This window comes from Ictidomys tridecemlineatus, chromosome 7, assembly GCF_052094955.1.
Source record: "Ictidomys tridecemlineatus isolate mIctTri1 chromosome 7, mIctTri1.hap1, whole genome shotgun sequence".
Taxonomy (NCBI): domain Eukaryota; kingdom Metazoa; phylum Chordata; class Mammalia; order Rodentia; family Sciuridae; genus Ictidomys; species Ictidomys tridecemlineatus.
This window is the reverse complement of record NC_135483.1, coordinates 79792440-79808985: the sequence shown is the minus strand read 5'-3', so window position 1 is coordinate 79808985 and position 16546 is coordinate 79792440. Positions and strand designations below refer to the sequence as shown.

General features: G+C 36.2%; 1 protein-coding gene across 4 annotated transcripts in view; it reads right to left on the bottom strand.

Annotated features, from left to right (window-relative positions):
• Positions 1–16546, bottom strand: part of Prkdc (protein kinase, DNA-activated, catalytic subunit) — a 164080-nt gene that overhangs the window by 142047 nt on the left and 5487 nt on the right. For all 4 annotated transcript variants that reach the window (XM_040294077.2, XM_040294078.2, XM_040294074.2 and 1 more), the window contains exons 6-14: positions 16237–16349; positions 16052–16151; positions 11949–12004; positions 11832–11862; positions 10564–10721; positions 3373–3519; positions 2387–2551; positions 1792–1960; positions 572–621 (exon numbers count right to left, since the gene is read on the bottom strand). In XM_040294077.2, the coding sequence (XP_040150011.2) occupies positions 572–621; positions 1792–1960; positions 2387–2551; positions 3373–3519; positions 10564–10721; positions 11832–11862; positions 11949–12004; positions 16052–16151; positions 16237–16349 (989 nt within the window). The remainder of the gene's footprint in view (positions 1–571; positions 622–1791; positions 1961–2386; positions 2552–3372; positions 3520–10563; positions 10722–11831; positions 11863–11948; positions 12005–16051; positions 16152–16236; positions 16350–16546) is intronic.

Below are 16546 nucleotides of genomic sequence, written 5' to 3'. Positions count from 1 at the left end.
TTTTTAGTTGTAAATGAACACCATACTTTCATTTTATTTATTTATTTTGTTTTTATGTGGTGCTAAGAATCGAACCCAGTGCCTTACATATGCTAAGCATATGTATACACACACACACACACACACACACAAAAATATGTTTAAGGAATTTCATCTTTCATATTTTTCTTTTTTTTTTTTTAGTACTGGGGATTGAACTCAGGAGCACTCGACCACTGAGCCACATCCCCAACCCTATTTTGTATTTTACTTAGAGATAGGGTCTCACTGAGTTGCTTATCACCTTGCTTTTGCTGAGGCTGGCTTTGAACTCATGATCCTCCTGCCTCAGCCTCCTGAGCTGCTGGTATTATAGGCATGCGCCACTGCACCCAGCTGAGGAATTTCATATCTTGTGAGAAATACATTCACCTCACACAATATAGGTATTATGACCAACATTTTTTAAAATGTAAGGCATGGCTAATGAAGATGAAAGGCCACTTTTATATATTTACATACTAAAACTACAGCAACATTTCTAACCTCAGTGATAAAAGACTTATTTTGAAACATTAGATTCAGAATTTACCTTTTGAAGGATCACTGGTTTAGAACATATTCTGATTAAAGCCTGATGCACTAAAGAAAAAAAATAAAAATGAACACTGAAAAATATAACCAAATGGGCAACAAAAACAACAATTTTTATAACTTCACCTTTCGATTTCTTTTCTAAATTTGTTAGTATCCTTAGTTTTAAAATTTGAACTATTAAATTCAGAAACTAAGTATGAGGGAAAAAAATATTTTGACCCACCAAAATTTTAAGAATTCTCTAAAAGGGCTTTAAGATACAAAAGAATCTTATTTATTTTTATTTATTTATTTATTTTTCTGCAGTGCTGAGGATTAAACCCAGGGGCTCATGCATACTGGGCTCTCTACCACTGAGCTACATTCGCAGCCTAAAACAAAGGAATTTAGCAGATGTTATATAATATTTTAGGTATTCATTACTCATCATCATAAGAACAAGAATGTTCTCATTCCAGTCAGAATGGCAGCAATTATGAAGACAAACAACAATAAATGTTGGCGAGGATGTGGGGGAGAAAGGTACACTCATATATTGCTGGTGGGACTGCAAATTGGTGCAGCCAATATGGAAAGCAGTATGGAGATTCCTTGGAAATCTGGGAATGAAACCACCATTTGGCCCAGCTATCCTTCTTTTCGGACTATACCCAACGGACTTAAAAATACAGGGACACAGCCACATCAATGTTTATAGCAGCACAATTCACAATAGCTAAACTGTGGAGCCAACCTAGATGTCCTTCAGTGGATGAATGGATAAAAAAAAATGTGGCATATATACACAATGGAATTTTACTCAGCAATAAAAGAGAATAAAATCATGGTATTTGCAGATAAATGGATGGTGTTGGAAAAGATAATGCTAAGTGAAGTTAGCCAATTCCAAAAAACCAAATGCCAAATGTTTTCTCTGATATAAAGAGGTTGACTCATAGGGGGGTAGGGAGGGGAAGCATGGGAGGATTAGATGCATTCTAGATAGGGCAGAGGGGTGGGAAGGAAAGGAAGAGGGCAGGGGATTAGCAAGGATGGTGGAATGTGATAGACATCATCATCCAAAGTACATGTATGAAAATACGAATTCAGTGTCAACATACTTTATATACAGAGATATGAAAAACTGTGGTATATATGTATAAGAATTGTAATGCATTCCACTGTCATTTTTTTTAATGAATAAAAAAAAAGAACAAGAATGAATGGCAAACTTACCCACAGTACTAATGCAATTCCAAAGAATTGGTCCTTTTTCTGCTAAGGCTAGGAAAACTTTCACTATGGCTTTACAACAAACTGACTGCATTTTTGGACTATATTGTGGGAAACAGTCTATTTGTACCACTATGATATGTTCCAGAACTGGAGTATAAACCTCAGGAACCTAGCAGAAATGAAAAGCAAACTAAAAGTTACAGGAGAGAATAAATATATGAATAATACAAATATCCAAACCAATTGGAACTACATTAAGTATGTTTTAGATAAATGAAAACTTTTCTGCCAAGCTTAATGCTTATGACTGCCTAAAAGAAATTAGAGTAAAATTAGCTGATAGTTAAAGCACAACTGTATCCCAAGCAATGATTCTTGATTTTTTTAGAACAGAAAAAGTAACATGTACTTTTATCTTCTCTGGATGAGAAATCAAGTTACTAATGGGAAGTCTATTAATAAAAAATACTATTAAAATGTCATTTTGACCACAGTAGTGCCTACACTAAAGGAATGATATGACTCCACCAAATTATTTGAAAAAAAAAAAGATTAAATATTCAAATTGTACACAATTTATAACAATTTCACTTACTGTGTCAAGGTAAAGCAAGACACTTGCAATAGACTGGAGGAAACTGGGCATCTGATAAACATGGTCATCAACAGTGTCTGTCTGGGTGAGGAACATCTGCTTGCAGCGCTGAATGAGCTCAATGTACATGAAGTCAACATCTTTTGCATTTATAACCTTACAAGGCTTTAAGAAAAGCAAAACATAACTCTTTAACAAACTTATCCACATCAAAACATACTTAGGATGTCATGTTAAGCCATGTTATTATAAACTGATATTTAGCAAACTACTTACTTGTTTACTTTATATAAAATATCTTATTAAGATGCTTTTTATACTAAGCTGTGGTCACACTCTAGTTATTCATACACAGAACATTTTTTGATTAACTATGTTCTAGGCACTGTTTAGATGGTGGGTCACATGCAGTCAGTGCCCTTATGAAGACAGGTAATCCCAGGAAGACCAGACTTAAACACATATCCAGGATACACTATTATACCATGCTCCACACTATGAGCATGGTCTTCTTCTTAAACTCACAAATCTGATAATGCAACTATTTTTTATCTGAGACCAGATCTCAATAAGTTGCTGAAGCTGGCCTTAAATTTGCAATCCTCCTGCCTCAGTCTCCCTACTCCCTGGGATTATAGGAGTGTGCCACCAACAACTAAAATTTTAGTTTTTTTTTTTTTTTTTAAATAAGGAACAATACAGCACAGAGAAAAACATGGGCTTTTGGTTATTAGACTTTATCAATTCTGTGTATCCTTTGATAAGTTAATTTCTCTGGATCTCAGTATCCTCGTGCATAAAATAGAATAATACTCAGCTTATAGAAGAGTTATAAGGCTCTGAGATAACATGTATTAAAGGATTCTTACATAGTAAACACTGAAAAAGCTCTTAACAAATGACAATAATACTGTCACAAGTATGAGACACTATTCTTTAAACACTCAAGTGAAACAAAAAGAATAGAGTTAATTAATGAGCCATACTCCCGCAAAGAGTCCATATCCACGGATAGCAATGGATAACTCCTTGTTGTTTGAATCTGTGTTTCTGATAATTCCATAGAATTGTTCCATAAAGTACTGGAGCTTACTCTTATGCACCTCTGCATCTTTTGCCACCATAAAAGAAATCTGCAATTACATCGTATTTATCTTTAGAAATACTTAATAGCAAAATAAAGGAATCTATACAAATATGAAAAAACTGAAATTGTTTCTATACTATTTACATACTAACAGTTACAATTTCTGTTACTCATAAGACACTTTACTTCCATTTGCTTAGTCTGAAGTTCAAGAAAGATAGACTCTTAAATAATGATATATTTATTGTATGTGATATATTCTTCCTAAAGAAATGAACTAAAAGAGACAGGGAAATGTAGGAAGTAATCTGTACACATGCAAAATACAAATTTTGATAAAGCAGAAAGTAGTCATTAAAGCACATGTCATCCAGAGTGTGAATGAAGCTATAAGACCCAGTGGACAATGAATTCAGAAGTCATAACAAATATAAATTACAACTTACAATCAGAAAGACAAGGAATCACAAACTTATAAAAAATAAGCTACAGATTATAAAGCTTAAATGAAGTGAGGGAAAGGGAAAAAAAAAGTGCTTTTAAAAGCAAATGGATGATTATCTACCAACTAAGCAACGGTGGCCTAAACGCAAAAACATAGATAATCAAAAGAGCTTTCCTAATTTTAGGACACAGACTGTCTAGGATAAGAATGGAAAGAGTTGAGATGATAAACAGATGGAAAGGGAAAAAGGATCCACCTTCCATCACCAACCAACTACAACATTCCCTAATTCTACCCAAAGCCATCAGGTCTTAGCATTTGTCCTTCTCAGGTCTTTGTTCCCCATTCATTTTAGAAGGAGGGAGAATCACGGATATTGATTCAAAATTTCCTTTCACAAAACAGACCATTAACATGTTTCTCAAGAAGTAAATAAATAATATCTTAATTCATTTTTCATTTTCTGAATTTATTGTAATATTTAACCATTTAAGTGTTGCTACTTTATCAATGCATTTTCAGCAAATGTCCTTTCAATGTATTGTTATCCAATTATTTTCTGCTTGTTATAGCAAAGATTTGAAAATATTTACCGAAAAGACAGCATAGAATAAAATATTTTAGCATATAAAACAATGCTATATCATAATACCATTAAAAATTAATCATGCAGATCTCAATGTGCCATCAGGAGAACATACAACAGTGGAAAATCTCAAGGTTGCAAAAACTGTGAATAATACTCCTTTATGGCAAAATATCTTTCTCTTCACTCCTTCCTTCTACAAAAAGAGGAAAAGAGAGGGGAAATGGAGAAAAAGGGAAGAAGACAAAATGAGAAAGGGGTCATCAAAATAGTGATTTTTTTTTGTTGTTGGTAGTGGGATTTTGGAAGATTTGCACATTATTCTTGGTCCTGTGTGTCTTTTTTTTTTTTTTAATGCAAATAACCTGCAAGGATTTTAGTAAGAAATTTATAGAAAGCTATTAAATGAAAAAAGAAAAATTTGGGGACTGGGGTTGTGGCTCAGTGGTAGAGCCCTCATCTGGCATGTGTGAAGCTCTGGGTTCAATCCTCAGGACCATACATAAAAGATAAATAAAATAAATGTGTTATGTCCATCTACAACTAAAAACATATTTAAAAAAAAAGAAAAAGAAAAATGTCTTTCCCGTAGGGATAACATTTAAATTTTAAAATTCATCTATAACAGCAAAAAATAATAATGGAAAATAAGATAACATGAAGCTAGAGGACAATGAAGTGTTAATACAAGGACAAACATAAAGGTGAATGGAACAAACTAGAGAGTCTAGAAATAAGCCCACACTTGTACGGTCAATTGACTTGTGTGTGCGTTATAGGGGTTGAGCCCAGCTGTTTTGCCAATGAATTACATCCCCAGCCCTTTTTATTTATTTTGAGACAGTCTCACTAAGTTACTCAGGCTGATCTTGAAGTTGTGATCCTCCTGCCTCTACCTTCCCAAGTAGCTAGGATTACAGGTACGAATCACTGCACCTGGCTTGGTCAAATAATTTTTGACTAAGGTGTCAGGGTAAGTCAATGGGGGAAATTAAGTCTTTTCAATAACTGGTGCTTGAAACAACAAATGTGGGGAAAAAATTGACATCAACCTTTATTTTATAACATAAGCAAAAAGTACTTCAAAATGGATTATAGACCTAAATGCAAATGATAAAACAATAAATTTATTACAAAACTTCCTAAAGAAAATTCCTTCTTAAATGGGATACAGGAGCTGGACATAGTGGCACATAATGGTAATCTCAGTGACTCAGGAGGCTAAGGCAGGAGGATCTCAAGTTTGTGGTCAATCTCGGCAATTCAGTGTTTCAAAACAAAATAAGAAGGGATGGAGACATGGCTCAGTGGTTAAGCACCCCTAGGTTTAATCCCCAAAACAAACAAAAAAAAATGTGGCTAATAACCACAGGAAAAAAAAAAGGATCAATAACAACAGTCACCACAGAAATCCAAAATAACCTGGGCGTGGTGTCTCATGGCTATAATCCTAAATGGCTCAGGAGGCTGAGGCAGGAGGATCACGAGTTCAAAGCCAGCCTTAGCAATGACAAGAAAGCACTAAGCAACTCAGTGAGACCCTGTCTCTAAATAAAATACAAAATAGGGCTGGGGATATATCTCAGTGGGTGAGTGCCCCTGAGTTCAATCTCTGGTACCCAAAAAAAAAAAGAAATCCAAAATAAAACCCCAATAACATTATGTACCATTAGAAATAGCTAAAATTAAAGTGACAATATCAAGTATGATTGAGTACATAGGATAACTAGAAAAAAGTGGTTTTAGTATTTTACATTCCTGCATCACTGGCAGGAATGTAAAATGGTAAAACCACTTTGGAAAAGAGTTTGATAGTTTCCTCTAAAGTTTAACATACATCTATATCATGTAATCTAGCAATGCCACTTCTAAGTTTTTACTAAAGAGAAATGTTAGCTGAGTGAAGTGGTGCACACCAATAATCCCACTGGCTTGGGAGGCAGGACGGCTGCAAGTTTGAGACCAGCCTCCTCAACTTAGTGACACCTTAAGCAACTTAGCTAAATAAAAATAAAATAAAATTTTAAAAAAGAGCTAGACATGTGGCTCAGTGGACAAGCTCCCCTGGGTTAAATCTCCAGTACCAAAAAGAGAGAAACAGAGAAATTTGACACTTGGGTACAAATGGACTTTGCTATTTTATTTACAAAAACCCCAAATTAGAAACAACCAAATGTCTGTGAATTAACTATCCATACCTTGGAATATTATGCAACAATAAAAATGAACTACTGACAAACATTTAATTTAACAATATGGTTAAATTAAACTCTCAAAAAAACTGACAGAGCCAGGTGTGGTGGTGCATGCCTATAATCACAGCAGTTCAGGAGGCTCAGGCAGGAGGATTACAAGCTCAAAGCCATCCTCAGCAACTTAGTGAGGCCCTAAGCAACTCAGTGAGACCCTATTTCTATCAATGGATAGCCTAGATGCCTATCAATGGATAAACGGACAAAGAATACACACACACACACTCACACACACACACACACACAAAATGGAACATGATCCAGTCACAAAGAATGAAACCACCCTATTTCTAAATAAAATACAAAAAGCTAGGGATTTGGCTCAGGGCCAAATACCCCAGAGTTCTATCCCCGGGAACCACCCCCCCACCCCCCCAACCCCCACTGCCAAAAGAAAAGAACCAACACTGACAGAGCAAACCAAGTTAACCATAACAGAACAGACACTATAAAACTTGCATGGAATTCTACAAAAGGCAAAACCAATATTTTGTGTCAGAAAGCACTGGTTGCCTATAGCTGGGAATGGGGACAAAATGCAGAGGCTCAAGGGGATTTTCTAAGTGTTATGGTTTAGATATGAAGTGTCCCCCAACAGTCATGTGTGAAGACAATGCAAGAAAGTTTAGAGGTGAAATGACTGGGTTATAAGAGCTTTGACAATCAGCGTGTTAATCCACTGATAGGGATTAACTGTGTGGTAACTATAGGCAGGCAGGATGTCACTGGAAGAGGTGGATCACTGGGGACCTACCCTTTGGGTTTATACTTTGTGGTGAGGGCAGAGATCTCTTCTGCTTTCTGGAGACCATATCCTCCGCCACCTTTGTCCACCACTCTCTTTTGCAGTGATGTTCTGCCTGATCTCGGGCCAAGAGCAATTGAGCTGGCTATCTATGCTCTGAAACCATAAGCACCAAATAAACTTTTCCCCCATTAAAATTGTTCTTGTCAGGTCTTTGTTCACAGCAATGAAAAAGCTGACCAAAACACTAAAGTGGCTGGAAGTATCCTGTCTTGAACAAATTACACAGTACATATATTTATCAATTACAACTGTAAAAAAAAATAAAATACATGCATGCTGCTATATATAAATTATACCTCAATAACACCCACTTTTGTGTACATGCTTGTGGGCATGCTAGGCGAGTGAACTATACCCTCATCCTAGCATTGACTTCTTAAATAATAGTTGGTAGACTCTGAAGTTCTCAGCAGCCAGAACAAAGTGAACATTATATATGCCCCACTATCAATATGAGAAAAACTACCAGACATTCAGGGAAGCAAAGTTTTCCCTAGTAACGAGGTGTAAGAAATGACTGCCCAAGAGCCTTCATAAAAGGGATACTATAAGCAACAAAAAGTTTAAAATAAATTTATCTAGAAATTTCATATGACTGTCTAATAATATCAATGGAAGTCAATAGCATGATGCAAAGGGCATATTGGATAAATTATTTTAAAATGCATAAAAGGACAGGACTTTCTGATGCTTGTACAAAATATAAGATAAAATTTACAATATCTAGATTGTAAAACAAAGAATTTAACCTTGCCTAAAAAGAAGTCTGATATTTGCCTTGGCTTCTGGGAGATAATCACCAAACCCTTATAATGTCATGCCTGGTAGAAATGTCTCTCTTTGCCTGGGGGCCTCAAGTCACACTGGATTAACTAACGACTTGATTTAAAGGCTGGTCAAACTTCACAATAACAATGTGACTTAGGGTGGGAGCTTTGGGTCATGTGTTATCAAGTACATGGGCAATCAATCAACTCATTATGCAAACATTATGCAATAAAAACTGAACACTGAAGTTCAGATGAGCATCACAGTTAATACTCCATGTGGGCTGTTACATATCAGTGTCAGGAAAATAAAAATGTTCTGACTCCACAGGGAGAGGACATGAGAAGCTCCATGTCTGGTATTTTCTTGGTCTCTGTACTATGTATGTCTTCCTTTACTTGATTTTAAATTCTGCCTTTAGCTGTAAGAAGCCATTACTGTGAACTTAATAGCTTTGAGTTTTATGAACCTTTTTAGCAAAAAATCATTTTTTTTCTTATTTTGGTACCAGGGATTGAACCCAGGGGTGTTCAACTGTTGAGCCACATAGCCACATCTGTAGCTCATTTATTTTTTATTTTGACACAGAGTCTAAGTTCCTTGGGGAAACTAAGTTGTTGAGGTTAGCTCTGAATTTGCAATCATCCTGCCTCAGCCTTCTGAGCCACTAGGATTACAGGTGTGTGCCACTGTGCCCAGCACAAACAATCACATTTGAAGGTAGTTTTGGAAACCCCTAAACATGCAACAGAAGTCAGCTATAAGGACAGCACTGAGGGAATTGTTTCCTAACTTCTTAAGTGCCTGAACACTTTAACTATTTCAAAAATTACACAGTATTAGGAGAATAAATATCTTCAGTGATTAAATAACATCTATTCAATCTAAGTTTTTATTAAGGATTGGAGCAGGAATCTGAAATTAAATTCTCTGGCAAAGATCTGCAATGAAGATGTTCCGTGAAGCTCATTAACGGCAAATAGCCAAACCAAAGGAGGGCTAATAGTCATAACCCTGCAGGCCCCCTCCCTACTTACCCTCTGCTATGACAGGCAGGTGTTATTAGTGAGCATTGATTCAGGGATGCCACCAGGTGTGATTCCCTCCAAAAAGACTCCTATGTAAGTCCTGGATGTTCTTATTCATCTTAGTAACAAAGCCTGAAATGCCGTCTCTCAAAAGCCCATGTTTACTGAGATCCAAACATATTTATGTGAACCAGAAAAAAATAATACCATAAACTTTCATTTTCTATAACAAATCAGAGCAGCCAATTAAGCAAAACAGGCATTTTTATGAGGAGGACCAGGAAAGGAAGCAACCTTAATTAATATCAAGAATAACTCTGACAGACAAGTTTGATGGGCAGGTTGAGAACAGCAGAGGAACACTCAGTTGAGAGGGACAGCAGGAAGCAGTAGGGGGCCAGACACAAAGCACACTAATTTCAGTTTTGTGGGAGTTGGGCCACACCCAGACAAAGGTCAGCAGTGCTCTCTATTAAGCTGTGAATCTCAGGCCAATAGTGTCTGCACACAGTTTTCCTGGACTAGTCTGCGCAGTTACTATCACTTATTCATTTTTAATAGTTCTCCAAACAAAATTTTGACTCTCCAGGATCTTTTATCAGATCCAACTTGGCAGTGTAGCTCCTTAACACCTAGCCTAAACTACAGGAATTTCCAGATGCCTCTGGATGCACACAACAATTTTGAAACCACTGCTCAGAACCACAATCACAACACATTCCCCTTAGCCAAAAAAGATCTGCTTCAAAATTTGCCAGATGAAATTCTGCAACTGCGTCCTATCTATATGGAAAACACACAGGGACAAAGGTGCTCTCCCTATCCTTGTGGTAATCTCTCATACAAGCCTCCATCTTCTCATACAGCTAGCCCTCACCTCCCGAGAGATGGAGTCCTTGGTCCCCCACCCTCCAGTTTGAGTAGCCCTAACCTTCCAGCCTTTCCTCTAACCCATTCTCTGACACATCTTAGCTCCATGAGACTTGCCTCAATGTTGGCTCTGTGTCCTGATCAAAATTAGTATCTTACTAGCTCTCTTGGTCCAGCTGCCAGTTATGAGACTGATGGAAAGTAAAGCCTTCTGCTCTAAACACTACAGATGCCAATGGACTGACTTATATCTATTTTTCAAATTTACACATACAAGATTAGAATTTAATTTTGTGGAAAAAAAATTTATTATGAAAGTCGAATTTGTAGTACCTGTTTCAAAAAGGATTCCAGGGCTGAATATGCAGCTTTTTTCAGTTCTACATTCATATGGCTACACCACTTTGATAGTACTTCAAATAAAGAAATGTAGTTTTCCAAAAGGCAGGTACTAAATTGAGATGCATGCAGAGTAAATAAGCGTAAGCCAGCTGCAAATGCAAAACACATTATACTTAAAATAGGACAACATAACAGTATATTATAGGGACACAGCCACATCAGTGTTTATAGTCATACAATTCACAATACCTAAACTGTGAAACCAACCTACATGCCCATCAGTGGATAAATGGATTTTTAAAAAATGTGGCATAGGGCTGGGGTTGTGGCTCAGCGGTAGAGTGCTCGCCTTGCACATCTGAGACACTGGGTTCGATCCTCAGCACCACAAACCAAAAAAATAAATAAATAAATAAACAAATGAAAAAAAATAATTTTAAAAAAAATGTGGCATATATACATAATGGAATATTACTCAACAATAAAAGAGAATAAAATCATAGCATTTGCAGGTAAATGGATGGAGTTAGAGAAGATAATGCTAAGTGAAGTTAGCCAATCCCAAAAAAACAAATGCCAAATGTTTTCTCTGATATAAGGAGGCTGATTCATAGTGGGGTAGGGAGGAGGAGCATGGGAGGAATAGACAAACTCTAGATAGGGCAGAGGGGCAGGAAGGGAAGAGAGGGAACATGGGGTTAGAAATCATGGTGGAATGTGATGGACATTAACCAAAGTACATAAATAAAGACACGAATTGATGTGAATATACTTTTTATACAACCAGAAATATGAAAAATGGTGCTCTCTATATATATAATATGAATTATAATGCATTCCATTGTCATACACAAAAATTAATAAAATTTTTAAAAATGAAATAGGACAACATAAGCCAGAACAGAGCAGAAAACTAAGAAAGCTTCAGGTCTGTGTCAAAGTTAAAATTGTGTTCATGAAAACTTAGTACATCATACTAAATCCAGATTTATTTAAACAAAGCCAGAATCAAACAGCTTGGATTCTCTGAAAGACACCCTAAGATAAATATATTTTTAAATCATAAATCTGAGCATAATCACCTCAATCCAGGTTTGTGTTATAAAAACTAAACTCCCAAAACCTTTCTATAATAATTATAATATGAAACATCACAGATGTTATAGCACTCACTTTCATTCATAGTTTAAGTAAAAATTTATTCAAGATGTTAATCAAGTAATGTAAAATACCACAACTTATTAAATATAGACTCTTACCCAAGGGGACAGCATATCTCTTCAGATCAATCTGTTTCAGAGAAAAAAATTCACCATCAGTGTTTGAAAAATCACATGTCTCAACCATAAAAGACTGAAGAGTAATATTTATCCTACCTGAGGACAAATTGCTTTCAGTGCAAAATCAAAAATCTCCCTTGAAGTCTGTGGATCTGGGGAAATAACAAAAAAAGCCTGTTACAAATCATTACAGTATCACCTGATGTACTTTACCAATAACTCTGCAGATTACCAGGTTTGCTTCAGACAAGCTGACTGCATTAACTCCAAGTCTCTTATGAATTCAGGAGTAATCCCTTTCAACACTGGATCCAACTAGAAAGATGCAACTTAATACTGCAGCACAGTTATTACTAGAGGAAAGTAGAAAAATGTGGAACAAGGGAAGACATGTGTTTAAAATCCAACTCATCACTTATAAGCTCTGTTAGATAATCTCTCAGAACCTCAAGGATAATTTACACCTTCTTTTAGGGTTGCCTCGAGAATTACATAAAGTAACTCATTCCAGGCCAAACACATTCCACCCCCCACACCCCTAGGTATTTATTCCATGCATAACACATGCCAAATTGTTATGGGAATTACAAATGTGAATAAAATATAACCTTTGATCTTACTGAAACTATGATCAAAAGGCAAGACAGAACAGGCACAAAACTATAATGTGAAGTTCTTATCCTGGCCTGAATGACATTCAGATATTTGTATTTGTCTCCCACCAAATTATTCACTGCAGCTATATAGTAGTTATGGTTTATTCATCACTGATTTCTCCACCCTAACAGTCACCTGCAACAGCAGAAAAACGCTTCTTTGATGGAAAGACCTAATGTCTTTCAAATGAAGAAGAGCCCAGAGGATTATGTGATAGGAGCTGGATAAATTGAATTGAAAACAATTTTAAGCATATTCAGGAAAGGCTTGACAGACACGGCAGCATTTGAAATGGGACTGAAAGAATGGATATTAGGGGCTGGGATTATGGCTCAGTGGAAGAGCGCTTGCCTTGTATGCATGGGACACTAGGTTCAATCCTCAGCACCACATAAATAAATAAAATAAAGGTACTGTGGCCATCTACAACTAAACATTTTTTAAAAATACGTATTAGGGAAAAAGTTATTCAAATAGAAAATAACAGTGTGAACACAGTGTGCAGACACAGGGGCACACTTATTTCATAGAGCATAATGTCATCTAGATTGACCTTCCTTACTTTATGTCTGGATAAGACCTTGTGTTAACACAAGAATATTCAGAAGTGAAATCATTACATCATGAGAGCTGTAACCTCATCAGTTCACACTAGTTTGAATGTACTAACTGGGTGGGAAGAGTGGGTCACTGGGAGCATGCCCTGGAGTGGTTCATTTTCCCTGTGGCCACCATGAGTGAAGCAGCTTCCTCCACTACACCCTTCCGCCATGATGTTCTGTCTCACCTTAGGCCTAGCTAACCATGGACTAAATCATGAGCAAAAATAAACTTTCCCACCTCTAAATTATTGTCAGGTATTGGTCACAACAATACAAAGTGGACTAATACAACTTGACAGAGTGGGAGCAAGAGGACATAAGACAGAGGAAGGCAAATCACACAGGGTTGCTCCAGTATTTTTTCTTGCTAAGAAGCAATAATAAGGGTTGAGTAGAGCTGGGCACAGTGGCACACATCTATAATCCTAGGGACTCAGGAAGCTGGGGCAGAAGGATTACACTTTCAAGGCCAGAACTGGCAACTTAGTGAGACACTGTTTCAACATAAAAAGGGTTGGGGATATGGGGATATAGCTCAGTGGCAAAGGGAAACAGATTCCATCCCCAGCACCACCAAAAAAAAAAAAAAAGGTAGAATTGAGTAGAAGAAATATTAGGTTGAAATGTGAAATTATTCTTTTTTTTCTTTTCTTTGTGGGCGGGCGGGGGGGGGGGGCAGGGTTGTACCAGAGATTGAACTCAGGGGCATTTGGCCACCACTCCACACCCCCAACCCTATTTGTATTTTATTTAGAGACAGGGCTCACTGAATTGCTTAGCGCCTCACCATTGCTGAGGCTGGCTTTGAACTTACGATCTTCCTGCCTCAGCCTTCTGAGCCACTGGGATTATAGCATGCGTCACTGCACTCACCTTGAAATTATTCTTTTTTGGGAATGAGCAACCTGATGAAAGCACAACACACAGAAGTACAAAAAGCTGGCAGTTACTTAAAATTTTAAGTGCAAGAAAGAGCAAATATTTTTGAAGGCAAATTTTTTGACCCTAAAACACTTTTTAAGAAATTAGGAAAAGGGCTGGGGATGTGGCTCAAGTGGTAGCGTGCTCGCCTAGCATGCGTGAGGCACTGGGTTTGGTTCTCAGCACCACATAAAAATAAAATAAAGATATTGTGTCCACCTAAAACTAAAAAATGAATAAAAAAAAAGAAACTAAGAAATAAAATAAAGTTTTATAAGCTTAGAGTGGTATCAGTTACATTATTTTCTAAACCTTTAGCTTTGAATTACTCTAGGAGAATACAGCTATGAAGAAAAGTGTATTAAAGAAGACTTAAAATCATAGGAAAGGATCTGCATCTTCAGAATTACAAAATGTTGATGAAAAAAATCAAAGACCTAAATAAATGGGGGAAATATACTGCTCATGGATTGGAAAACTCAGCATAGTGAAGATGTTAATTTTCCCAAATAGACACAAAGGTTTAGTACAATGCTTATCAAAACAGCAACAAGGGTTTTGTTTATTTTCTATTTTTGTAGACACAAACTTTTTCTAAAATTCATAGTGGAAAAACATAGGGTTCATGATACTAAATTGTTTTGCAAAAGAAGAATAAAATGGGAGAACATACTCAACAAAAAGACAGTTCATTAATGGCAGGGGACAGTCAAATATATCAGATCAAAGAACTCAGAAACAGACTCATAAGATATGCTCAACTGACTTTTTAAAAGATACAAAAGCAATTCAATGGAGATCTGGTGATAATTTCAAGGATACAACACCAAAAGCATAGGCAAAATAAAATAACCAAAATAAAGAACTTTTGTGCATCAAAGACAACAATCAACAGTGAAAAAGCAATCCATGGGAGAAAATATTTGAAAATCAGTTCTAAGAAACTGATATCCAAACTATATGAATAACTCCTATGACTTAATAACAAAAAGCCAAACAACCTGATTAACCTAAAAAAAAATGGACAAAGGATCTGAACAGACATTTCTCCAAAGACAGAGAAACAGTTGAGCATGGTAGCTCACGCCTGTAATCCCAGCAGCTTGGGAAGCTAAAATAGGAGGATTACAAATTTCAGACCAGCTTGGGCAATTTAACAAGGACCGAAGCAACTTAGCAAGACTCTGTCTCAAAATAAAAAATAAAAAGAACTGGGGATGTGGCACAGTGGTTAAGCGCCCCCTGGACTCAATCCCCACACTCCCCAGTACAAAAAAAAAAAAAAAAAAAAATCTCCAAAGATATGGAAATGGCCAATAAGCATACACATAAAAAAGGCTCAATGTTAAAGAAGTACAAATTCGAACTACAATGAGATACCACATCACATCTATTATGATGGCTATTACCCTTGTGCACTGCTAGTGGGAATGAAAATAGTGTAGTTGCTATTTAAAAAAAAAAAAAAAAAACTATATGGCAAGTCCTCAAACCTTAAAAAGGAAATTATAACACATGCTAACATGTATGATTATGCTAAATGAAACAGACGCAAAAAGTTATAGCCTATGAGTTCATTTATATAACATTCTCGAAAAAACAGAACTACAGATGGAGACAGAATAGGGGTTGTTGGGAGAAATGGCTGTAATAAAGTGGCTCAATGGAACCTTGTGATGAATCTGCCTTGTTTAGTGATGTATACACAAACCTACTCATGTGACAGAACTGTTCAGATATAATACAAACACACTAGCATGTGCGTGTATAACTGATGGGATGTGCTGACAGTCAGTGGATGGTGTCAATGTTAATATCATATTGTGCTTTTGTACTATAGTTATAAAAGATGTCATCTTTAGGGAAAATGGGAAGGTGTATCAATCTTTCTGGATTATTTCTCACAACTGCATGCAATTTCACAATTGGTTAAAAAGTTTAAAAAATCAACACTAGTGGTCTTTGTTAGACTTATAGTTTTTGAATACAGGAAGAAAATCAAGCAAAGTCCTGAAATACCTTCTTCCATAGACTTAGTAAAGTTACACAGAAGCGAGGACAGTCCTTTCAGACAGCCAGCCAAGACAGGTAGTTTGGGCTCTCTTACTGCTGATGTCATCTAAAACAAAGAGTTAGAAAGATATAACTGAGGAAAAAAACCCAACCAAATCTATGAAAGCAGAATATCATAAAGAGTATCATACCTGGGTCTTAAGCTCACCCAGAAAAGCCCGAAACAGGTTATCTGAATGATTTATCATCTCACTAGGATGAACTTCTCCTAATACTCCAAGGAGCTCATACACTTTCTCTAGAACTGAAAAATAAATTTTAGATAAATGAATGCCTAAAGGTACATTTAAATAACAAAAATACATGAATAAGAAAATAAGAGCTATTGAGTTCAAAGTGATTTTATTAAAAAAATCACAAAATAACCAACTTTGCATATTAGAATTTTTCCCAAGTTTTATGCAAATCTATTATTATAAACGAAACAATATTTGACATATA